Here is a 26,716-nt window from a genome sequence, read left to right as displayed (position 1 = left end):
GGGATTAACACTAGTTAGTGTAAACAGCGCTCTCTGGCCGGTGTCAATAAGCAGAGAAACTCTTATACATCCGGGACATTTGCTCTTGTGCGCACTTGACCCATCTGGAATATTTTTCACAGACGCCATTTTCATTTAGACTCGCGATGAGGAGCATAATGAGGACGGAAAACAGCGAAATTAAGTGTTTAATCTTACTCACAATATGTGTTTTGTAATATCATATCGTTTTATAGCGATATTTATGAGGTGTGTGCGCTTAAACGTTTTTTTAAAGACATTTCTTCCACTCGCGAGGCGGACCAGACGAGGACACTTCTTTTTAAAAGGGAAACGCCGAAAGTTAAGTGATTTCTCTCATTTATATGTATTTCACAACATCATATTGATTTATACCGATATTTGTGTGATGTGTACTCCTAAACTTTTTCTCAGAGCGATATTGTCCTTCACTCATGATGCGGAGAAGACGGGGAAATTGGTTTTATCATGGAAAACACCGAAAGTAAGTGTTTAACCTCATTTACATTTTGTATTTTATAAAATAATATTACTTTATGACGATATTTGTATGCTGTACGAGCCTAAACGTTTCTCACAGATGCATTTGAATGGCTGTGCATTGATGCGGACGTCACTTTTAACAGGGGAAACATAAGAAGTAAGTGTTTTACCTCATTTAAAATTTGTGTTTTATTACATCACATAGTGATTAATAGCGATATTTATGTGTTGTGCACTCCTAAACCTTTCTCAGAGAGACATTTTCTTTCACTGGCGATGTGGAGCAGACGGGGAAGTTGGTCTTCTCAAGGAAAACACTGAGTGAGTTAAATTATTCGTCATTCAAAGTGATTTTGTACCCTCACAAGGCTTGGAATATGGCACACGAGTCACATGTGAACGTATTTTGTGTTGAGTAAATGTGAATCGTATAGGTTTGGAATTACAATTTTAAGTTAACTGTTCCTTTAATATTGTTACAGATGGTTCATGCTGGCTTAACAGAAAAATCGAAAGGAGATGATGTGCTTGAAGAGTATGAAGCCACCAATACATTAAGTGGGATGAGAAGAAAATACCAGACACATACCAGAGACATGGGTAAGCCACAATTGCATATTTTAAAGGGGTCATATAATGGTACATGCACTTTTACAAGTTGATTGTACTGAAATGTGTGTTAGCAGTGCCTGTACACAACCATCATAAAATGATAAAAATCCATCCAGTGTTTTTTTTTTAATCTCCTTATTTGTTTTACCCTGTCTCAAATCAAGCCGTTCGACCATGTGACGCCACACGGTCGGACGCCCCTCCCACGATGGTTGATTGACAGCAGTGTTTCAACACAGACCTGCCCTTGCTCGTGAGCGAGCTGTCAATCATAGTCCGCGTCATTGTTGATATACGCTGGAGCTGTCTATGAGCAGAATGGCGTCTAAGCGATTGTGGTGTTCTGTTCTCGGGTGCAATAATGAACACAGCAGTCATTTTGATGTTCCTAAGTCCGAACCGCTGAAGACACAGTGGCTGAGTTTTGCTTTTGAAGGGAATATTCCCCATGAGCAACGTCAATGTTTTCATGTTTGCGCGAATCATTTTCACCAGACTGCTTTATAAATGAAGGTCAGTATAAAGCTGGTTTTGCTAAGAAGCTGCTCCTGAAAAAGAATCGGTACCAACTATTCGTGTTCCTGCTGAACCTCCAGAAGTAGTGAGTGTAACGTTTAATTAACCTTTATATTAATCTTTATATTAATCTTTGCAAATCGCTAGCACGCTTCACGATGTATGTGGCTAATGTTTACATTCAGGGTACATGCATGTTTTCTATTCTGACGTTCTCAATATAATTAATAATCCCACGTTTATAATGAACAAAACGTTATGGTTATTGTGTTATTACAAACTGTGTACGCAGGTATTAAAGTTAACATGATAACACTACACTAAGCTTACTTTTGTAGATGGTTTATAACGGTGTCTGTTAAGAAGTAATGTAAAAAATTTAAATAAATAAAAAACAGTTATAACTGCATGAAAATTAATGGTAACACAATACCTGCAAAATACTGTTTACATCCTGCAAATGCATATGATCCAAGACTATAAATACTCTAATTGATGTTTTTCAATATTATGCCAGAATAAGTTATGTTATCTGTTACCTGTTCCGGGTCCGACTCCGGTTCGAATTGATACGGTTGCACAGTATCCTCAGAGACTCCCGCTGCCATTCTTCAAAATATACCCTCAACTGTTGTCAAGGCAACACTCCACGTGTGTTGTGTCAAAAACGCCCCACAGAACAGAGGGCGGGCGAGCAAAGCTCATTAGCATTTAAAACACACGCACTAAAACTGTGTGCTGAAAACAGAGCTGTTTTGAGCAGGTAAAATGAGTGTTTTCTTACAATACTAATGAGAATTTTTAATTAAAGTATATTACAAACTTTCAATTTAGACCCTAAAGAATCATATTAGCTTGTACAAAAATGGCATTATATGACCCCTTTAAGATTATTGATCGTCATGCTTAATTTTTTGATTATCAAACAATAATAATAAAGAGTCTGATCTCCTTCTAAAATGTTTCTTAAAAATGCATCAAATGTAAGTTTTGGTATGCTTGCATTATTTATTTTATGTGCTGTCCCATTTATGTGCATTCATTTTGGTAGGAGGTCCAACCATAAGTGAACAGTAAATGTTTACTTATACTCATGCCTTTCCACAGATGCCATGTATGACAGTTTCTTCTGTTGATTATTCAAAATATCTATTTTTTGTGTTCCTCAGAAGACAGAAGGTCCTACAGGTGTGGAACCACATGGGTATAAATAAATGATGACAGAATTTTCAGTTTTGGGTTGACTATTCTTATATTGTAAGTGATACTTGTCCCTGACATTTCACCTGATAAATGGATGTGAAATAATCCTTTTTGTTTTTTCTCCTATTTTACCGGAGCACTTTTGTGATGCTGCAAGTGGGAGTTGGGTATCTTGCCTGGCTGAAAACTGCAGAGAAACACATCTCGTCTTGCTGAAAACTAAAACTAAAAATTGGTCCGCTTATTCATGTCTGGTGAATGAGATTCGAGGCTAAACATAATTTTTTTAAACAATCAATTAAACATTTTAAAAAACGTAGAAAAATATTGGTTAAAATGCATCAATCGCACATGGCTTTGCATGTTAAATGATTTACAAGGTGGTGATGTTTTAAGCAGATAACGCAACATATCAATTTATTCTGATGTTGACACAACCCCTTGGGTAAAAAGTTATGGTACAGAGTATCAAATTGGTATGTATGTTTGCAGTAGTGCTGAATATGAAACTCCAGTGTTCAAAATTTTTTTTAATATTATTATGAAAGATGAGAAGGTTTTTTTCAGTGTTTGCACTGCAGGACCTATTTTATTATCGACCATTTGATAAGCAGTATTCTTACAATTCTGATGACCGAAATTGATAATTGTGCCTTCTTGTCACTTATTCTAAAAGTGAACTGTCATGTTGTGAAGTGTTGACGTTAATAAACATCTGCTTTGAGAGCTGCAGTGTAATTGTGATTTATTATTTTTTTTTAAATTAAAATCTACTTACCTGTGACAAAATGTGCTTTTAAAAAAAATAATTTAAAAGGTTGGACTTTTTTTTTTTTTTCTAATCTTCTGGCAGCTTTTTTTTAACTTTCAACACAGAGGAGAGTTTTGTAATGTTAACTCAATACACTGGAGTTAAAATATCAAGAGTTAAAATCTATCTTAAAGGTGTTAAATTGTAACTCTTTACACTGGTGTTAAGGAAAAATCAACACTCTGTGGTGTGGACCAGAGTTGTTTTTTAACTCTATACCGTGTAAATATGACTCATTCATAGAGTTAAACAAGTAGCTCTATGAAGAGTGTTAATGTAACTCTGAAAAGATTGGGACAATATGTACACTTTTTTGGAATTGATGTTAACTCTGTTAGAGCTGAATTAACACTCGTGATTTTGCTGTGTAGATATTGTTTGGCTGTTGTAACTGAGTTAGACAACAGTTAAAACAAGCCAAGAAAAAGGTGTGATCGGGTATTGTTGGTTATGTTTTAACACCATCATCTGACCTGAAACTCTGAGTTGGATTTACAGATTGCACAGTGTAACATCTGGAATTTTCAACATAAACAGGTTTTTATAATCAAATAATCAAATAATAAAAAGAAGCGTTCATCTAGGCACACAGACGTCAAGTATCAGCATGAGAACCTCAACAATGGTGACCATCAAATGTTGCAGTGCATTCTGGGTGCCACCAATCAAAACTCATCAATAGCTCCAATCATGCATTGCATATTTTTAGTAGTTTGTTTTGTGACGTTCAGAGTTGATCTGTTTATCACCGTTGTTGAGGTTCATACTCTGATTCTTGATGTCAGAGTGTGCCTAAAAGAACACTTCTTAAGAAGCCCTTTGGATTATACTGAAAGTTTAAAATCTTATATTGCAGAATTATAGGACTGCTGTGATCAAAGTCAATCTAATTCAGAGATTCAGGGCAAATGATGATGACAATACATAATCAACACCACCAGACCACCTTTTCATTTGGCTTGTCTAACTGTTGCTTAACTCTGTAACAGCAGCCAAACTAAATCTAATGTTAAAGAATCAAGGGTCAAGAGCCCAACTAAAGCAAACCTTGACCACCGTAAAGGTAACCTAAAAATTAAGATTTTCTCCTTCAGTGATTTTGTTTGTTAACATCAGGTGTCTTCAATAACTGTTTTTGGGGCCTGGAAACACAAGCTTTTGAACACGATGCCTGTATCATCTCCATGTAAACAACAAAAACATGAATTTGTGAAAAAGGTGACGTCATGTGCATGCATATTATGTTTTTGCGCAGTGTTTCTTGATCGCCAACTACTGGCCTGGCATGCATAACATAGTATCATTAGCATAGTGTTTTTTGTCCAATGAAACCAATATTGTTGTTTAAATTTTACTTAATTATTTGTGCTATTTTACTCATTTTGAATGGTTAATTTGTAATCATCTCATTTGATTAATTCTAATTAATTTTTATGTGTTGAATTTAATTAATAATATTGCTTGGAATCTGTTGACAATTTTATTGAGTAAATATAGTGGATTACTTTTTACAGTGTACTTAGCTGTTTTCAACATAATAATAAATTTATTATTTTGAGCAGCAAATCAGAATATTTGAATGATTTCTGAACGATCATGTGACTGGATTAATGTTGCTGAAAATTCAGCTTTGATCACAGGAATAAATTACATTTTAAAATATTCAATATTTATTATAGTCAAATAGAAAACAGTTATTTTAAATAGTAAAAATATTTCACAATATTACTGTTTTTGCTTTATTTTGGATCAAATAAATGCAGACTTGGTTAGCAGAAGAGACGTCTTTCAAAAAAATAATGAAAAATCTTACTGTTCAAAAACTTTTGAATGGTAGTGTATATCATATATATATATATATGGTGGTGGGCCACCAGGACCAAAAAATGCCAGGGCCGATTTTTTGTCCCAGTCCAGCCCTGTTGACAGCTATCAGTATGAATGCTGATCGGCCATTATGGACTATATGGCCCATATCTGTATGATTATCATCTGTATTACCGCACATCAGGGGCTAGATATAGTCTCAGAAAAATCTCATTTTTCATGGTATCTTCTTCAGATTTGAAATATAAACTCATGAGACATGTGCCTTTCAACCCAATACTTTTCTGGATTGCTCCAGGACATATTTCATGTATTTTTATATGAAAAATAAATAATAATAATAATAATAATAATAATAATACAAAACAAATTCAGTGTGGTAAAAATGTTTTCAAGGCACTTCAGTCTCTATAACTTTTTATCTTTTTGAGCATTATCAACTGGATGATGGATAGTAAAGCCCAAAGGGTCTTCTTTCCAAAGACACCAAAACTGTGTGTGCGCACTGAAGTCAGCAACTGTTATAATTTAAAGTTAGGTAGGTCATTTTCAGCTGTGAGTCCCAATATGGGGATTGCTAGCTAACAGGTTAATGATGCGCCAAATGTTCTCTATAGGTGAAAGATCTGGACTGCAGGCAGGCCAATTCAGCACCCGGACTCTTCTAGGAAGGTCTCCCTCCTCTTTAGCCCAGAGGACACGGCGTCCATGATTTCCAACAAGAATGTCAAATCTGGACTCTTCTGACCATAGAACACTTTTCCACTTTGAAACAGTCCATTTTAAATGAGCCTTGGCCCACAGGACACGACGGTGCTTCTGGACCTTGTTCACACATGGCTTCCATTTTGCATGATATAGCTTTAGTTGGCATCTGCAGATGTCACGGCGCATTGTGTTTACTGTAGCAAATCTGCTCAAAGGGGAATTGTATATAAATAATTACAATTAATTATGATTAATTACAATTATTTATATCGGCTGACAGTAATAATTGTAGCAGAAATAAATTGCCATCAACTAATCTGTTGGTCCAGCGAACATTCAGTGTAAGTTCATATCAACTCTAAGAAAGGATATTTTCTTGGCCACAGAAAATACTTTCCTAAGTATTAATACATTAGAGCATGTAGTAAGGATCAAAATTGTAAAGGGACATTAATTTGCAAGGCAGAATCAGAAACTCATGTAATTTGTGCACAAGAGTTCTATTAACTAAACACTAACGCAAACTAGTCTAACAAACAAACATACAACCACTCATACATGGGGAAAGGGCAAATGAGAGTTGATGGATGAAACCATCAGGAAATCAGAGAATGAAGCTATGAAAAGAGTCAGTTAACTACCTGAATAAAACCATCAGCGCCATTTATAATGGGGTCTATAACTTATACTAAACCTCTGTTTCGTTTAGTAAATGTATGATACTTGCATTGCCTTTTGGTCGTTTAACGAGTGTCCGGATGCAGTCTCGGATGAAAATCTTGATGGTTTCTAGGTTTGGTGGTGTTGGAGTTCTTCAAGTTCTTCCAGTTTGAAGAGTGATGAACTCCAAAAGATGTTATTCTGGCTCAGTGGTAATTGGGAGCTTCTTCCCAGGTAGAAAGGGAAACAGAGCTAAGAAAGAGATCTGCTGAGATCCCAGGAGCCTTGGTTGAATGGAAAGTCAAGGCCGCAAGGCCTGGTACAAAAACGTAAGGGTCCAGAAGAGTTCTAGCTCACATCCTCATCTTCTCAGAATCTAAAAGATCCGCAGACTGGAGGGGTGTCACTGATGTGAGAGCTTTATCTGATATAGAGGTCACACCTCTGGGGTGTCAAAGAGCCAATGGTGTCTTGAACTTTTGGAGGGAAAGTTTTAAGACTCTTTGTCTTAAATGGTCATTTGCATATGTAATTATCCTGGGTTAATGCACAAACTACTAAAGATTCTTAGGACACTAATATGTTGCATAGGTATCAACATGTAATATTCACTCTCAATTAGATCATCTGAAGAAGAATTGATAGAGACCAAACATGGTATGAGCGTGGTGATCTTAACTAGTGAGCTATCGTAAGCATGCATAAGACAGTATACAATACACAATAACATATACAAGAACAGTAATAATATACACAATGACCTGAAGATATGTGTTCATTCAAAGAAAGGTTTTTCTATAAATTAATTAGAGAAGAGTCCATTTTTATGGCATAATGTCTTTCCTATAGGAAAAAGGTAGTGAGAGTTGCTCTGCCTGCATTCCTTTGAGCAATAAAACTAGTGTTATCTGATGGGTTGCCATGGAACCAGAGGCCTGTTCTGCCTTTCTTAGGTGTTAGATGCATTTCAGGGGAAGGGTCCACAGACCCTCATAGTTGGCCCTTTCGTTGGTTGAGGGGGCATAAGAAATTATTTGTTAAATATAACAAATAGTTGTGTGTCTGATCGGTCCAAACGCTACATTACCGACAGTGGTTTCTGGAAGTATTCTTGGGCCCATTTAGTAATATCAATGACAGAATCATGCCGATGAGTCGAATGCACTTCTTCTGTTATTCCTAAATGTTTAATCCATATTCTTATTGAATAACAAATCCTAAACTTGATGTTTCCACGTTGTGCGCTCCTACTCTACAGTGTACGGTAACTGCTAGGCATGTCAATCTGAGCGAACGACCCAATCCAAACGCGCTCCATCTGTTAAACAGTGCCCGATTGGTCCCTACATATCGTCCCCGCCCACCGTATAGCAGGTTGATTTACCGCCGTGTTTGAAATTAAGCTTTCAACACTGCATCATCATTGCGACATGGCCGGATGCCGGAAGTCACAGCTTCAGTCAAATAGCACGTCGTTTACACTCCATAAACATTATCTTAAGATCTATACATAGCTTTATAGTGTGCATAGGCTCGTTTGAATCAGGATTAACTGATTTAAATATCAATATGCGATTTACTATGCTTTACCAATGTTTCACAAAGTTATAATCCAAAATGTTGCACAAAACTTACTGTTTACATTTGTGTACGTGGTTTATATAACTTGAGCTCTAACATTAAATTCCCTTGTTGCATTCTGCTAGCTGAGATCCTAATGATATATATCAAGACTAAGTTAGCTTGCATCATGCCTTTTCAGATCAAACTACAATTATAATTTCTCTTTTCATGTCATGAAAATGGAGCACATTAATTCGTTAGCAAATTTTAAAGCCATTGATTAGGAGTGAACAGACACTCCTTGTCTAAAACTTTGCTCCTACTGCTGTTTTACTTTGCCTTGCCCAAAACACACCCATCTTTGCTCCGTTCCATTTTTCTCCACCTTAGTTTTCTCCAAAGTGGCCCCCAGCATGAGGCTGCCTCCGCAACAAGGAACCGCTCTGGCTGCTCCTTTGCATACCTCTCTCTTTTCTTCCTATGACCTTTTTCTCAGAAGTGCCCTAGCGTGAGGCTGCCTCCGCAAAGGTGCCTGCCTCTTCTCTCCCCTTACTAGCTATCCACCACCTACATCAGCCAAACGTCCATCTTGCACCCTCTTTACAGCCACCCAAATAGCAACCCCAACCCACACCGCTGCTATGAAACTTCCGCCGGTCTGGGTGTTTTCACAATCCTTCATTTTAAAAAGTCTGAACATGTTCCACTAGATTTGGCCTATACATCAGCACCCAAAGAATATTGCAGACCTTCGTAAACCAAGTCCATCTTGGAAGGTGGTCTAAGTCTGGTTCACTTTCAGCTATCAGTATGGTTCCATAAACTGTGCATCGTGAACAAAAATTGCTCCAGGCTTGCTTAATGTTTGTAAATTCCAATTTAGCTGGTAATCAGATGTTTCTGTTCAATGTGATTTTTCCATGGCTGTTGCTTCCAACAGATTTCTACAAAGTATATTCACAACATACATTTTTGTGTTAAGCTCACAACACGATATTTCATGATATTATTAAATCACGTTACTTTACCGCATTACATCACTTCATTACTCCGTTCTACAGCAGCTTTTATGATTAAACCGTGTCACTTAACTGCCGCAGCAGACATTTCTCCCTCCACTTGTCATGCCCACTATCCAGTAATCGGGCCTCCAAAGAATTTTTCTTCCATCGGGACAACTTCACTGTAGTCTGTTGTTTCATCAAATGCAAATCAAGTTCTGCCGAACTAATGCAGTTACTCTAGTTTTTATTCTGGTCTTCCATTTGCATTATATTTAAACTTATAAGTCAAGTCAAGTCAAGTTGAGCTTTATTGTCATTCCGCTACATGCGGGGGCATACAGTGGAACGAAATGTCGTGCCTCACAGGCCCACGGTGCTACATAAATACAGGCATACAACAATGGAGTAAGACAATATAAACCTATACACAACTATCCTACTGATAGATTTTGACTATAAATATACTATCTATAAAAAGTACCTATACAAACTAAAAAATACAAACTATACAAACTATACGAATGCTTCAGATAAATACTGTACATGTGCAAGGAGAAACATTGAGTTCAAGCAGCTGGCTGGGGAACAGTGCAGGATGATTTGTAGTGCATGAGCATGTAAACATACATATATTACTGAGTTCTTTTTGTGGGATTTGTGTACACACAGCAGTGTGTGTGAAAAGTGACTAGTGCACATAGAGGAGAGTGTGCTACTACAGGTGGTTTGTACAGGCCCACTCACCTGTGTGTAGCACACTTCGAATTGCACGTTACATGTTACAGGAGGTAGGGGGTTTGTATGGGGTTCAGAGAGGGGCGGGGTGATTTGAGTTCAGGGCTCTCACAGCCTGGGGGAAAAAGCTGTTGAGCAGTCTGGCAGAGCGGGCTCTGATGCTCCGGTACCGTCTTCCTGATGGTAGGAGCTGGAAGAGACTGTGGGAGGGGTGTGTGGAGTCCTTCACGATACTGTTGGCTTTGCTGGAGCATCGTGTGAGGAAAATATCCAGGATGGAGGGGAGAGGGGCACCGATGATCCTTGCAGCGGTGTTCACTGTCCGCTGGAGGGTCTTGCGGTCTGCTGCAGTACAGTTCCGTACCAGACAGTGTTGCAGCTGGTCAGCACACTCTCAATGGTGCCCTGTAGAAAGTGGTGAGGATGGGTGGAGGAGACTTGCTCTTTTCAGCCGGCGGAGGAAGTGTAGGCGCTGTTGTGCCTTCTTGGAGAGTGACATGGTGTTGGTGGACCAGGTGAGATCCTCTGTGATGTGCACCCCCAGGAATTTAGTGCTGCTGACTCTCTCCACAGTCGAGCTGTCGATGGTCAGTGGGGGGTGATCAACTGAGTTTCTCCTGAAGTCCATCACAACCTCCTTTGTCTTACTCACATTGAGGGACAGGTTGTTAGTGCCACACCATTCAGCCAGCTGTGCCACTTCCTCTCTGTAGTGCGTTTCATCGTTGTTGCTGATGAGACCTACCACTGTTGTGTCATCAGCGAACTTGATGATGTGGTTGGAGCTGGACTTGGCAGTGCAGTCGTGGGTCAGCAGCGTGGAGAGCAGCGGGCTGAGCACACAGCCTTGTGGGGCACCTGTGTTCAGTGTGGTAGTGCTCGAGGTGTTGTGGCCGACACGGACTGACTGAGGTCTTCCGGTTAGAAAGTTCAGGATCCAATTGCAGAGGGAATTGTTAAGGCCCAGCAGGTTGAGTTTATTTATGAGCTGTTGTGGGATTATTGTGTTGAATGCTGAGCTGAAGTCAATGAACAGCATTCTAACGTAGGAGTCTTTATTTTCTAGGTGGGTAAGAGCCAGGTGGAGAGTGGAGGAAATTGCATCGTCCGTGAGCGGTTCGGACGGTATGCAAACTGGAGCGGATCGAGTGTGTTGGGGAGGCTGGTTTTGATGTTGTGCATGACTAACCTCTCAAAGCACTTCATTATGATTGGAGTCAGTGCTATGGGACGGTAGTCATTTAGACAGGACACAGGTGATTTCTTTGGTACCGGTATGATTGTTGTGGATTTGAGACATGTGGGGACGACTGCCTGGCTCAGCAAGGTGTTGAAGATATCTGTTAGGACATCTGTCAGCTGTGCAGCACAGTCTTTCAGTACATGGCCAGGTATGTTGTTGGGACCCGCAGCCTTGCGTGGGTTGATCCTAGATAGGGACTTCCTTACGTCGGCTGGAGACAGACAGAGCGCCTGGTCATTGGGAGGTGTGGGCAGTTTTTGTGCAGGTGTGTCATTCTGCATTTCAAACCGTGAGTAAAAGTGGTTGAGTGCATCTGGGAGGGATGTGTCGTCATCACAGGCCTGTGGCGGGGGCTTGTAGTCTGTGATGGTCTGAATAGCTTGCCACAGGCTCCGTGTGTCACTGCTGTCTGTGAAGTGATTGTTGATTTTTTGAGCATATGACCGTTTTGCATTTTTGATGCTGCGGGACAGATTGGCTCTTGCTGTTTTGAGGGCTGCTTTATCTCCTGATCTGAATGCTTCATCTCTGGACTATAGCAGCCCACGAACCTCTGCTGTCATCCATGGCTTCTGGTTGGCGCGTGTGGTGATGGTCTTGGTGACTGTCACATCATCAGTGCACTTTTGGATGTAAGCAGTCACAGTTTCAGTGTACTCCTGCAGGTCTGTGTGGTTGTTGTAGGTGGCCGCCTCTTTGAACATGTTCCAGTCTGTGTCCTGGAAGCAGTCCTGCAGTGCTGAGGTGGCATTGTTTGGCCATACCTTGATCTGTTTGTGAACCGGTTTGGCCAGTTTCAGAAGTGGTCTGTATGCTGGGATTAGCATAACAGAGATGTGGTCCGAGTACCCGAGGTGGGGGCGGGGTTCAGCTTTGTATGCGCTCTTAACTGTTGTGTAAACAAAGTCCAGTGTGTTATTTCCCCTTGTTGCAAAGTTCACATGTTGGTAGAACTTTGGCAAAACTGTCTTTAAGTTTGCGTGGTTGAAGTCACCGGCTATGATGAAAAAGCCGTCGGGGTTATTTGTTTGTTGTTCGCTGATGGCGCTGGATTTAAAATTTAAATTGCTGTCTTTTTCACTTTCTCCCTTTCAGAAATTTAGATGATTAACTCCATACGAAATCTGATGTTCCAGTAAATCATTCCAGTGTTTCTATAAACTAATCTTCGCTCAACATTGCCCTGCTATGTCACCCAGTCATCTAGATTCTAGATTTGCCATTACCCAGCAATAGCAGGATTTCCGCCCTGCAGCTCATACTGTCTCAGTGCTGAGAGCCTTCCACCCAGCAAGGGATTTTCATCCATCAAGTCTTTAAATTAGATGGTTGTCATATAGAGTGAAAAACTATGGTTTCCCTCTTGACCACAAGCAGCGTAGACCTTGCGGTCCATTTCCAAAAGAAAGTTAGAATGCAAAAGGGAAATCTCTCCAATATAGCTGGATCACTGAAGCATGATCCCTCTTTTAGAAATGCACTTGCTCATTTTATTGTTTTATTTGAATTGTGGCCTGACGTTGTGGATATCTGGGGCTGGCGTGCCTATTGGCATTAAGGCTAGTATTGGAGAAAGCAGCGAGAGTGATCGGGATGTACCAGCACTCTGGCAGCGGCCTCAGAGGCCTGACATGCATACCGGGCTGCACCAGGAACAACCAATCTTGCATGCATGAAGTATCTGTTCTGATTTTCCTGTCATTTCTTTTGGTTTATAGATCCAAGAAATCCAAAGAGAGTGACAGAATATGCTCTTTTTGGTGGAGAAGTCAACTTCACCTGTCAGATCCCAGAGCAACATAAAGTTGATTTCTGTAAAGAGGATGATAATCAAATCTGTCAAAACATCAGCTCATCTAAAGTGATACAAATCAGTGGTTCATCTGAGAGAAATGAAGAGAGAGTTTTTACAGTGAGCATCAGTAATGTGAGCGTGAGAGATGCTGGAGTTTACTGGTGTGGAGCAGAAACCAGAGACACATATTTGACTTTCATCTCCCTGACCACGAAAATTCAGCTCAACCTCCTCAGTGAGTCCATTCAGATGAAACACAATGTAGCCATCACATATTTATATACAGTCACAGTGACATGGATGTTGAGTTAGTAAGGTATATTTTAAATGATTAAAACATCTGATTGACAGCTAAAGTGGGCATGTCTAGAGTGAGCGGCTACTCAGGAGGTCGTCTGATGATCAAGTGTGAATATCCTCAATACAAAACCAAGCCAAAATACATCTGTAAAGAATCAGATGGATGTTCAGAGAGAAAGAATCCAGGAGTTCAGGATGAATGGATGGAGAATGGAGATGTTTCTTTATATGACGACACCAGAGCAGGAGTCTTGATGGTGTTTTTTAGAGAGCTGAAAGCTGCAGATGAAGGAACATACAGGTGTGGAGTGAAAGTATCTGACTATACTGAGAGCTTCACTCAACTTCAGTTGCATTTCAAACATGGTGAGGAACATATATACATCGTGTTGAATATATATAAAGTTTTTGTTCTGATTATCATGTAATTTTTTTTGGTTTATAGATGCAAAATATCCAAAGAATGAGACTGAATCTGTGTATCTTGGTGGAGAAGTCAACATCACCTGTCAGATCCCAGAGACATATGAAGTTCATTTTTGCAAAGAGGATGATAATCACACTTATAATCATATCTGTCAAAACATCAGCTCATCTAAAGTGACTCAAATGAGTGGTTCATCTGAGAGAAATGAAGAGAGAGTTTTTACAGTGAGCATCAGTAATGTGAGCGTGAGAGATGCTGGAGTTTACTGGTGTGGAGCAGAAACCAGAGATACATATTTGACTTTCATCTCCCTCACCAAGAAAATTCAGCTCAACCTCATCAGTAAGTCAATTCAGATAACTTAACTGTAGTAAGTAATAAAGTGGCCAGAAAATGCATGCTTTGTATTTGTCAAACTTATTCAAGAATAGGGTAGAATTAGGTAAATTTGGCCACTTTTAACCATTGAAATGACTGGGAAATATGCCCCACTTACCCTGAATTAATCATAGCCTAACCTTTTTTTGTTTTAGAAAACATGACAATATTTATTTATTTATTTGTTTGTTTAGATTTGGTCATTGTGGCAAAAAATAATTTAGGTGATTTTCTGTAATCAGTATCTAGAAATCTAGTACATTGTTTTTCTGCCTGGGCAAACAATTCAGGTACAACTTTTCGAGCACATAAAATTGCCCACATGAAAAAAGTGACTTGTTTCATGTGCAGTCTGTTTTATTTTAATTTACCCTATGTTGCCTGCCTGTTTTATCAAGTTTCCTTGGTTGTTAATTATTGTTCCATTTTCCTTGAATGTTCCCAGTGTATTTAAGCCCTGAGTTCCTTCTCTTAAGAATCCACACGCCAGCCCAAAATGCGTAGTCCAGTGGCCTGGTCGAAGGTTTAATGCATGTTCAGTCTTTTCTTGTGCTTCTGAAAAAATCACTTGATTTATCAAAACTTTGGTTTCTAATTTAATTCTGACTCATTTCTCGTTTAAATCTGACTCCAATTTCAAGTGTTTATTGAATACAAATTGTAATCATATTAAAAATTGATCATAACGTTCGTTGTGTTATAATTTAAATACCTGATTATTCCAGACTCAATATACTTTCAATTATCCATTCACTGGGGACCTAATGTCTCTTTTAAGTCTCACATCAGCCTTACGTGGATCTTACGGTCACAAACTCGCCAGTCTGATGCTAGTCAGAGGGTGTAGGTAGACTAATACCTAATTGTCTGCCGCCTACTGTTTGCTTATGACAAAAAAAGTGTAATTTACTTAGTCTTGTCCTGTACAAATTGCTAACATCAGCGATAGACAGAAATCAGAAGGTCTCGGATGATGTGCCTACTGCTCCGTTAATTCATGAGCCTTCAGTTTGACCTATCCTGACCGTAGATTTGCGGTAACAAAAGCCTCCTCACAGTTTACTAATCATAATGATTTCAGGAGAGTTCAGAATAAATAAAATATAACATTTTATTATTAGTTAGGTAAAATTGTATCATGCCAATTACATAATGAAACAATTAGAAGCCAATTTATAAAGGATAATGCAACTGTGAATCACTGTGTGGCAACCCTGCTCCTGTACATGGTTTAACTATAGCTATATGGAATATAGCCAAGTGATCCACGCAGGAGACAAACAAATTTAACATAGTCACACATATAACAGTTATCCTAATTTATATAAAATGAATAGCATCTACAACCTTTTACCTAAGTATTTCAAAGAACACTTACAGCAAAGCAATCATGTGTTTTAAAGAATAAACCTAACTAGCCTATGTGCACATGTAGTAGCACAAACAACTATACCCAGTCAACAATTTGGTCTCACAGTGATCTCACCATGATCTCACAGGATACTCGTGATGAGGTCGCAATGTGAGGTAACAGTGAGCTAAAAGTGTAACCTCACAGCGCCCTCACTGTGTGCTCATACTAATGTGAGGTCAAAGTGCACTCACTGCACAGAGACTAGGTACCCAGCATTCATTGCAGCATGAAGCTTTTGATTGTCACCATTGTTGAGATTCATACACTGATTCTTGATGTCTCTATTTGTGGTTAAATAGCAGAGAAGTTAATAATGTTTGTGTCTTATGCTTTTCTAATTCTTCATAACTGATTGTGAGACTGCTGGATCCTCTGCTGTGTAATGACAGAGCTATTATATTTAGAAACTTTAGGTTAATAAAACCTCACCAAGACTGCATACTGAATCTAGGTGATGGTTGTACTGTTATCATCAACAACAAACCAATATCACCTGGTTTTAGTCTCTTTTTGGTTTTCTTGCCATAACAAATGTGCTTTACAAACAGTTACAGCAGCCCCAAAAAATATAATGTCATAAAGTCAAGGGTCAAGAGCACAACTAAAGCAAACACTAATCACTATGATGGTAACATCAAACAAAACAATAAAACATCATCATCTAAATCTCTGTTAATTCTCAATAAGCGCTTTTGTAGATGTCTGACAGAAGTAAAGTCAGTCTGGTTAATAATGAGTGAAGCTGGTGATTCGTTTATTTCAGTTGATTTCATCGAAGGCTGTGTCTGGAAGTCAGTTGTATGTTTGGAGAAGGTTCTTATAACAGAAATCTGTTAGCTGGGCGTGCACTCATGAGCTCATCATGTGAGAGCACTGTGATATCTCTGTGATAGTGTTGAGAAACAGGAAGTAGAATGTACCCCCGGTGACTGATATTTGATCTGCCTCCTCTCCACCTGCTCAACATTTTGAATTCACAATGAGCTCATATATTACTCACACTGTGAGGATCACCGTATGAGAAAGGTGTGATGTCACTGTGATCATCGCGTGATCTCACATGTTGACTGGGTACAGTGTGTTCTATGGGCACAATGTGTTTAACACAATTACTTATTAATTATTTTGAATAAAAATTGAAATGCATACCTGACAGCAGAGAGACACACAACAATAGTTCCAGTGCAAAGCTCGAGTCTCACATACGCTGTGTGGGGGTTTTCTGGCTACAGAATCCTGCCGCAGTGTTTTGTCACTTCCCTGATATACCCACATAAGAAACAATGATATATTCAAGTCAGTTGTAAAACATAAAATACCTTTTGGTTTTTTAGGTTTTCATGACCCACGGTCTGACTGAAGATAGATAAACATCTTCACAGACCCTGAGGCAGACACAGCCCTCAGCAGCAGATCAGAATTCTTCAAAAGTTTTCATAATATAAGTGACTGCTATGAAATAGAGACCAATTTACCAATTGACCTATCGGTAAGCCCCTCCCCTCGAATGCAGACTAGCCAATGGCAGTCGAGTATCAGTTGCACGGGGAGCGGAACTCTGACATCTTTAGGCTTCAGCGCCATAGAAAAACATTGGAAGATCCGAAGATCGCATCAGTTTTATGGGGTTTATGCTTCAAAAATGGAAAAACGATGTGCCTGGGGTACTTGTAACACTGATTTCAGGTATCCTGAGAGGATGGGCAATATCATTTATTTTATTACATTTCCTGAATCCAAACAAAACAGAGCAAAAATGTCCCTAAGTGTTCAAACCCCAATACAAATGAAGACAAAAACATTCATTTTCTGGTTGTCATACACTCATTAAGTTACAATTTTCAATTCTCCCGCTTGCATTGTGATCTGTAAACCCTCGCTTCGAGCTACCCACCGTATTTATTTTTAAATATTTTATAAATCCCTCCATGGAATATTTAATTCCCATTTGGTGGCCTTCTGTGTCCAAAATTGTGCAAAAACATTGTGGGACAAGATTTCCACACTGTAGCTGTCATTGAAAGACAGTGGGCAACTCTGTTTGTTTGTCCGAGGGAGCAACAGTAACTAAGGGGAACCTTTAGAACAATACCAGACATGAAGGGGTTAAGATCATGAATTCTTAAGATATAATAAATGCAGTATGTAAGTCTGGCAACTTGAGTTCTTGACACTTCTATGTCATGCCCAGGGGGAAAGAGGGAGCCTAAGGATGGGTCAAGGGACAGATGAGCAAATGGTCTTTCTCCCAGGTCTTCCTGTCAGATTAGAAAGTTTATTGTTTTGTTGCATGCACTGTAAAACCTAACAGTTAGGGTAACTCAAACCGATTGAGTAAACCGATTGCCTTAAAAACCTGACAAGTTAGGTTAACTCAAACCATTTCAGGAAACTTATTGTCTTAAAATATTTACGTTTTTTAAAACTAATAGTTATGAGTACTCTGAACTTATTTCAGTTGAGTTCACTAAATAAGATATATGCCCAACAAGTCACGGTAACTCAAACCGTTTGAGTAAACCAATTGCCTTAAAAACCCAAGTTAGGATAACTCAAACCATTTGATGAAACTTGTTGTCTTAAAACTTTTAAGTTTTTAAATCTAATAATTATGAGTGCACTGAACTTATTTCAGTTGAGTTCACTAAAATAAGATATACATTGCAGTTAAGTAATTAAGTGATTAATTAAGTGCTGATTGAGCATTAGTGATGAACACCTGCTGTTAACAAACAGAATCACTGACAGAAAGAGAAACTCAAGAACAACAACTGACTTCAGCCATAGCCTTAGATGAAATCAACTGAAATAAAATGCATTAAATCTAAAAATCTGATTAAACAACCCCACAAACAGCATCACCAGCTCCACTTATTAATAACCAGACTGACATCTACAGAAGATCTTACTGAGAATTAACTAAGGTTTAGATGTTGATTTATTGTTTCAATTGAAGTAACCATGTTAGAGATCAGTGTCTGCTTTAGTTGGGCTCTTGACCATTGACTTCTGTGTTAGTAGTTCTGTTTCTTCTTTTTCTCTGGCTGTTTTAATCATGTGTTCTTCGAACATGTTTGTTGTAACTCAAAATCCCAGAGGAAATGATCAGTAGTTGGTTGTTATATATTTATAATGACAATCATCTATTAGTGAGCTGATCTCATAGAGATTTAACATAGACTCAGCGTGTCTAATTTCTGATTGAATGAACATAGTGATGATAGTAAAAGCGGTTCTAAGAGCCACTGTTTCTGTGATCGTCAGTTAATATAAAGGACTTTCCAAACAGTTTGTCCACAAAAAGTTTTAATCTATGGTAGCAATTAGACTCACACAGACATCAAGAACCAGCTTGTGAACCATTAAAAAATAAATTTAAAAAAAATCATGCAGCAATGCATGCTGGGAGCCATGGATGAGTTTTGTACTATGCTAGTACCCAGCATGCATTGCAAAATTATTATTATATTTTTTTAATGGTCACCATTGTTGAGGTTCATAAGCTGATTCTTGATGTCTGTGTGAGTCTAATTGCTTCTGTAACTTAAAACTTTTTGTGGACAAACTGTTTAGAAAGTCCTTTATATTAGCTTACTGTCACAGAACCAGTGGCTTCTAGAATCGCTTTTACTATAATCAATACATTCATTTAACCAGAGCTTAGACACACAATGAGATGAATTCACTAATAGATGATTGTCATCATAAATATATAACAACCAACTACTGATCACTTCCTCTGGGCTTTTGAGTTGCAACAAACATGTTTGAAAAACACATGGTTACAACAACCAGAGAAAAAGAGAAAACAAAAAACTACCAACACAGAAGTCAAGGGTCAAGAGCCCAACTAAAGCAGACACTGATCTCTAACATGGTTACTTCAAATGAAACAATAAATCAATATCTAAACCTTAGTTAATTCTCAATAAGATCTTCTGTAGATGTCTGACAGAAATAAAGTCAGTCTGGTTATTAATAAGTGGAGCTGGTGATGCTGTTTGTGGGGTTGTTTAATCAGATCTTGAGATTTAATGTATTTTATTTCAGTTGATTTCATCTAAGCATGTGTCTAAAGTCAGTTGTTGTTCTTGTGTTTCTTTCTGTCAGTGATTCTGTTTGTTAACAGCAGGTGTTCATCACTAATGCTCAATCAGCACTTAATTAATCACTTAATTACTTAACTGCAATGTATATCTTATTTTAGTGAACTCAACTGAAATAAGTTCAGAGTACTCATCACTATTAGTTTAACCTCTTAACTGTCACCGTCCACCCTGTGGGACTACCTTACTTCACTTTACAATTAAATCCTAATCTAATCATGACAAACTATATATCGTTGGAAAGGTCTAAGACTCCTAAATAGGTATTTTACCACTTTTCTGTTAAAAATTATGTAGGAAAAGTAATAGATTAATTTATGACCAGAGGTGTCAAATCCAGGGTCAGAAAGTAAAGTCCTGCCATGTGTTTATTCCACCCATGAACTCAGCAGCTGATTTCACCAGAGGAGGAACCAAGTCATTCCTTTCAAGTCACAAGCAAGTTTGAGTCAAATCCCAAGACCTCAACGAGTTGAGGTAATTAAGAGATAATTGAGAGACTAATTAAATGTTGATTGTGCATTAGTGATGAACACCTGCTGTTATTGAGAATTACAGAGGATCAGATGTTGATGTTTTATTGGTTAAAATGATGCCACCATCATGGAGATCAGTGTTTGCTTTAGTTGGGCTCTTGACCCTTTTAGTAACTGAGAATGGATTGCTTTTAAGCAATTGCAATATTGCTTCACAACAAACATTTGCACATTGCTGAGTTAAAAGCTTGAGGAAGCAGATGAGCTTACACTTTTGGCTTTTATGTCACTTGAATGAACATCATGAAGGTGTTTCTCTTTGGTTTATTTACTGACGTTCAGCTGTTACAGAACTGCAGGAATTTACTATTAAACAAATGCCATCGTAATATTAAATATTGGAAAAAATTAATTATATTGCTCAGGCTTTTAGACATGAACACTTATCATACGATCCTCAACAGTGGTGGCAATAATTATTCATACTGTAGTGTTACCCAGCATGCATTGCAGCATGAAGCATTTTGTTGATTGTCACCATTGTTGAGATTCATAAATGGTTCTTGATGTCTGTGTGTGTCTGAGTAGGACTGGAGTTTAAATATTTAAATGCATTAGATTTAAAATTCTTTCTCTATAACTGCTACAGCAGTAAACAAATTCATGTTTATTCAAAAAAATGTTGTGTGTGTGTATATATATATATATACACAGTATATTGATGCAAACAGGTAAGCACCTGATGATTACCTCATCATATGAAAACAACTAACAGTTGCTCACTGCAGCACTGATCTCTCCGCTTTACAACAGCACATGCATTGCTACAGAGAGATCTAACACAGGAGTCAAGGGTCAAGAGCCCAACTAAAGCAAACACTGATCTACATGATGGTGGTATCATTTTAACCAATAAAACATCAACATCTGATCCTCTGTGATTCACAGTAACAGCAGGTGTTCATCACTAATGCACAATCATCATTTAATTAGTCTCTCAATTATCTCTTAATTACCTCAACTCATTGAGGTCTTGGGATTTGACTCGAAACTTGCTTGTGACTTGAAAGTAATGAGTTGGTTCCTCCTCTGGTGAAATCAGCTGCTGAGTTCATGGGTGGAATAAACACATGGCAGGACTTTTACTTTCTGACCCTGGATTTGACACCTCTGTTTATGACAAGAGTGCACCTGAAAAAAATCTACATCATGACATGAATTCTGACCTTTGTCACAGAAAGTCTTCTTAGTTGCCTTTTTCTCTATCACGAATTAGAAATCATAAGAAATTATTTATCAGTAGAAAACTTAAAATTTCAAAATTCATCCTTTGAAACCCATTTTAAAATCAGACATTGCATTACCATGTAAATGGTACATTAAAATCATGTTACAAAATATTTTCATTCATGAATTATAAAAATTAAGTTTGGATAGTGCACTATAATGTCTCTGTTCAAAACTGTGGGTGACAGTTAAGGGGTTAAAAAACTTAAATGTTTGCAATCATTTACTCAAATTTTTGAGTTACATGACTTATCATATTCTTATTTAGTGAACTCAACTGAAATAAGTTCAGTACTCATAACTGTTAGTTTTGAAACTTAAATGTTTATGGCAATCAGTTGCCTCTGGTTAGTTAACCTCTTGTTTTACAATCGGTTTACTCAAAGGTTTGAGTTTAACTTGTCGGGTTTTACAGTGTGTGTGTGTGTGCTTGTTTGTTTGTTTTTAGTGGCTCCAGCAGTGAGACATGAAGGAGAATCTGCTGAGATCATCTGTCCTTATGATTCAATCTATAAATCAAACACAAAGTCTCTCTGTAAGGGGAAGTGCTCCACTAGAGACAGAAATCCTCTCAGTGAGACTGTGAGAGAAGAGAAAGAGACCAAGACTGACAGACTGACTCTGAAAGATAACGTCACTGCAAGTGTCTTCACTGGGACCATCACTGGACTGACAGCAGAGGATGCTGGGAAATACTGGTGTGCAGTGACATTAGAAACAGACCTCAATTATCTTTACACTCATCTGATGGTCATCATGAACGAGGGTGAGGAAGGTTTATTCATCTGAATATGTGAAGCTACGGCTGTGAATTGATGTTCTTGTGTTTGTAATCATTTCCAGAGCTGAACTTGACTAAGTATGAAGGAGACGACGTGTCAATCCAGTGCAAACATCATGATGAAGATCAGAAAAGCTTCTGCAAAGCACATGAAGCCTCCATGTGTGTGAAGGAGGGAGTTTCATTGGAGACGATCAGAGATGATCGATTCTCTTTCAGTGATGAAGCATCTACTGGAGTCTTTACTGTGAACATCACTGATCTGAGAGAAGAGGATTCTGGGATATACTGGTGTGGAGCTCATGTCACAGTTAGAGTCAATCTAGAAGTCAAGAAAAGTATGTTTTACCTTTACCTAAACTACATTGTTTCTATGTAAAGGTGATTAGCATCAGTAATTGTCTTGACCTCGCAGATAGTGGTAGATTTAGAGATTAAATAGTTGAGAGAGGAGTTTAGTGGTTTGTGATTTCCTCAGGATACGAAAGCAGAAGTGAAATAACTGAGCAGCCACAAATAGATTTTAGGAAATTATCATTATCATTACCATTTAGTATAGTATAAATTTTGATATAATGTATGACGTCCATTTGATCTTTAATTTAAAATATGTATTTCTTTGAATTAAAAAAAAATGAAAGTGGGGTAAAATCTCATAATTTTTTTTCTCTAAGACACAATGACCACAATTACTGGTACCCTTAGAAATGGGTACCTTCACCCTTAGAAATTCTAGATTATAGCCATGTAGTTTGAGTAGAAATCTCAGAGCTCTTATCTTGGCAAAAGGAGGTTGCAAATAGTATTGAATAAAATGGTATCATTAATTGTTTTCAACGTATAGTAGAGCAAAACATTTATATCATAATGCGATTTCCCTCAAATTAAAATTCTTATTCTACAACAAAAGGTTCGATTTTTGCACATTTTAAAAATAAAAGATCAAAAGGATTTACAATGCAGATTTATTTTCACGGGTTTCTTTGTTCATATTTGTAATTTGCGTGAAAGGTTTTTTTTTTTAAAGTTTGCTCTAAGGCTGCTGTGTGTTTTATGTAAAATGTGGTTTATCACACATACTGTGGTTTTTGATTTTTACTGGTATTACTGGCACCTGTTCTCCAGGTGTTTCTGACAGAATCATCGTCTCTTGCGTTTGTATGACTGTGCTGCTGATGGGAGCGTCTGTCCTGTTTTTATACAAATTAGGATACATCAAGACACGAGGTGATGATCGCAAACACACATGATTTATCGGTCTACTGCTCTTGTGTGACCTGCTACTGTTTTACTTCCTCCCTGTCAGGAATTTAAATAACATGAGCAATTTAGCCAGTTTTCATGTGATTCATTTTGATAATGGGATTGTAGGTTGTCGTTGTTGTTTTTTCCTCCTGTAACTATTTATTTGACTTTTTTCCAACCTTATGCCTGAAGACACTCTAATACTGCACACTTAGGCCCAAATTGATGAAACAGCTCAAATTATGTTTGCTTAAGGCAACTTTAGTGCATTGTTGCATATTAAACTGTTAAGTAAGTTTTGTTGTGAGTATTTGTACTCTGGTTATAATCCACAGATCAGCACCCTTCCACAGACAGGACGGAGATGAGCAGTGGGGAGGTGAGGGGTGTTTCATTTCTTGTTTATTGAACATTTTGTTCAATGTCATCTGAACATGAAGCAGAACTAACCATGTTAATGAATTACAGAGCACGTGAATTGTTTTCATGTGATTGACAAAAAAATACTAGTAAATGTGACAAATAGACAAAAAAAAAAAAATGCTAGTAAATGTGTGACCATTTTCAATGCAAAGTAGAAGCATAATTTTTTAATTCCTAAGCATTTGACAAAAACATCATATTTGCTGTGCTTGTTTGTAGGGCTGCAACATTTGGTTGTTTTTTAACCTCTTAACTGTCACCGTCCACCCTGTGGGACGCCTACCTTTACTTCACTATTTTACAATTAAATCCTAATCTAATCATGACAAACTATATATCGTTGGAAAGGTCTAAGACTCCTAAATAGGTATTTTACCACTTTTTCTGTTAAAAAATTATGTAGGAAAAGTAATAGATTAACCCCTTAACTGTCACCCACAGTTTTGAACAGAGACATTATAGTGCACTATCCAAACTTAATTTTTTATAATTCATGAATGAAAATATTTTGTAACATGATTTTAATGTACCATTTACATGGTAATGCAATGTCTGATTTTAAAATGGGTTTCAAAGGATGAATTTTGAAATTTTAAGTTTTCTACTGATAAATAATTTCTTATGATTTCTAATTCGTGATAGAGAAAAAGGCAACTAAGAAGACTTTCTGTGACAAAGGTCAGAATTCATGTCATGATGTAGATTTTTTTCAGGTGCACTCTTGTCATAAACAGAGGTGTCAAATCCAGGGTCAGAAAGTAAAAGTCCTGCCATGTGTTTATTCCACCCATGAACTCAGCAGCTGATTTCACCAGAGGAGGAACCAACTCATTCCTTTCAAGTCACAAGCAAGTTTCGAGTCAAATCCCAAGACCTCAATGAGTTGAGGTAATTAAGAGATAATTGAGAGACTAATTAAATGATGATTGTGCATTAGTGATGAACACCTGCTGTTACTGTGAATCACAGAGGATCAGATGTTGATGTTTTATTGGTTAAAATGATACCACCATCATGTAGATCAGTGTTTGCTTTAGTTGGGCTCTTGACCCTTGACTCCTGTGTTAGATCTCTCTGTAGCAATGCATGTGCTGTTGTAAAGCGGAGAGGTCAGTGCTGTGCAGTGAGCAACTGTTAGTTGTTTTCATATGATGAGGTAATCATCAGGTGCTTACCTGTTTGCATCCGATATACTGTGTGTATATATATATACACATACAACATTTTTCATTTTTTTAATTTATGTTCTGCTTTTGAATAAACAACTCTGTGAAACCACAGCAATGAATTTACTGCTGTAGCAGTTATAGAGAAAGAATTTTAAATCTAATGCATTTAAATATTTAAACTCCAGTCCTACTCAGACACACACAGACATCAAGAACCAGCGTATGAATCTCAACAATGGTGACAATCAACAAAATGCTTCATGCTGCAATGCATGCTGGGTAACACTACAGTATGAATAATTATTGTCACCACTGTTGAGGATCGTATGATAAGTGTTCATGTCTAAAAGCCTGAGCAATATAATTCTTAATTTTTTCCAATATTTAATATTACGATGGCATTTGTTTAATAGTAAATTCCTGCAGTTCTGTAACAGCTGAACGTCAGTAAATAAACCAAAGAGAAACACCTTCATGATGTTCATTCAAGTGACATAAAGCTCATCTGCTTCCTCAAGCTTTTAATTCAGCAATGTGCAAATGTTTGTTGTGAAGCAATATTGCAATTGCTTAAAAGCAATCCGTTCTCAGTTACTAAAAGGGTCAAGAGCCCAACTAAAGCAAACACTGATCTCCATGATGGTGGCATCATTTTAACCAATAAAACATCAACATCTGATCCTCTGTAATTCTCAATAACAGCAGGTGTTCATCACTAATGCACAATCAACATTTAATTAGTCTCTCAATTATCTCTTAATTACCTCAACTCGTTGAGGTCTTGGGATTTGACTCGAAACTTGCTTGTGACTTGAAAGGAATGAGTTGGTTCCTCCTCTGGTGAAATCAGCTGCTGAGTTCATGGGTGGAATAAACACATGGCAGGACTTTTACTTTCTGACCCTGGATTTGACACCTCTGGTCATAAATTAATCTATTACTTTTCCTACATAATTTTTAACAGAAAAAGTGGTAAAATACCTATTTAGGAGTCTTAGACCTTTCCAACGATATATAGTTTGTCATGATTAGATTAGGATTTAATTGTAAAATAGTGAAGTAAAGGTAGGCGTCCCACAGGGTGGACGGTGACAGTTAAGAGGTTAATGAATTACAGAGCACGTGAATTGTTTTCATGTGATTGACAAAAAAATACTAGTAAATGTGACAAATAGACAAAAAAAAAAATGCTAGTAAATGTGTGACCATTTTCAATGCAAAGTAGAAGCATAATTTTTAATTCCTAAGCATTTGACAAAACATCATATTTGCTGTGCTTGTTTGTAGGGCTGCAACATTTGGTTGTTTTTAACCTCTTAACTGTCACCGTCCACCCTGTGGGACGCCTACCTTTACTTCACTATTTTACAATTAAATCCTAATCTAATCATGACAAACTATATATCGTTGGAAAGGTCTAAGACTCCTAAATAGGTATTTTACCACTTTTTCTGTTAAAAAATTATGTAGGAAAAGTAATAGATTAACCCCTTAACTGTCACCCACAGTTTTGAACAGAGACATTATAG

The 26,716-nt window shown here is 37.7% G+C and overlaps 1 protein-coding gene across 3 annotated transcripts in view; it reads left to right on the top strand.

Moving 5' to 3' along the window:
• The window catches only part of LOC131539408 (polymeric immunoglobulin receptor-like), a 44,743-nt gene that overhangs the window by 8,440 nt on the left and 9,587 nt on the right, over positions 1-26,716 (top strand). For 2 of the 3 annotated variants that reach the window (XM_058774000.1, XM_058773993.1), the window contains exons 3-9: positions 13,105-13,416; positions 13,533-13,847; positions 13,927-14,250; positions 22,018-22,335; positions 22,413-22,688; positions 23,476-23,577; positions 23,931-23,974. In XM_058774000.1, the coding sequence (XP_058629983.1) occupies positions 13,105-13,416; positions 13,533-13,847; positions 13,927-14,250; positions 22,018-22,335; positions 22,413-22,688; positions 23,476-23,577; positions 23,931-23,974 (1,691 nt within the window). Of the gene's footprint in view, positions 1-277; positions 506-601; positions 662-757; positions 826-986; positions 1,105-13,104; positions 13,417-13,532; positions 13,848-13,926; positions 14,251-22,017; positions 22,336-22,412; positions 22,689-23,475; positions 23,578-23,930; positions 23,975-26,716 lie in introns of all 3 variants that reach the window. The other variant, XM_058774009.1, reaches the window with a different exon arrangement.

The sequence above is a fragment of the Onychostoma macrolepis genome, chromosome 01, assembly GCF_012432095.1.
Source record: "Onychostoma macrolepis isolate SWU-2019 chromosome 01, ASM1243209v1, whole genome shotgun sequence".
In the NCBI taxonomy this organism is placed as follows: Eukaryota; Metazoa; Chordata; class Actinopteri; order Cypriniformes; family Cyprinidae; genus Onychostoma; species Onychostoma macrolepis.
The sequence above is the reverse complement of the archived record's forward strand: the minus strand, read 5'-3'. Positions and strand labels throughout refer to the sequence as shown.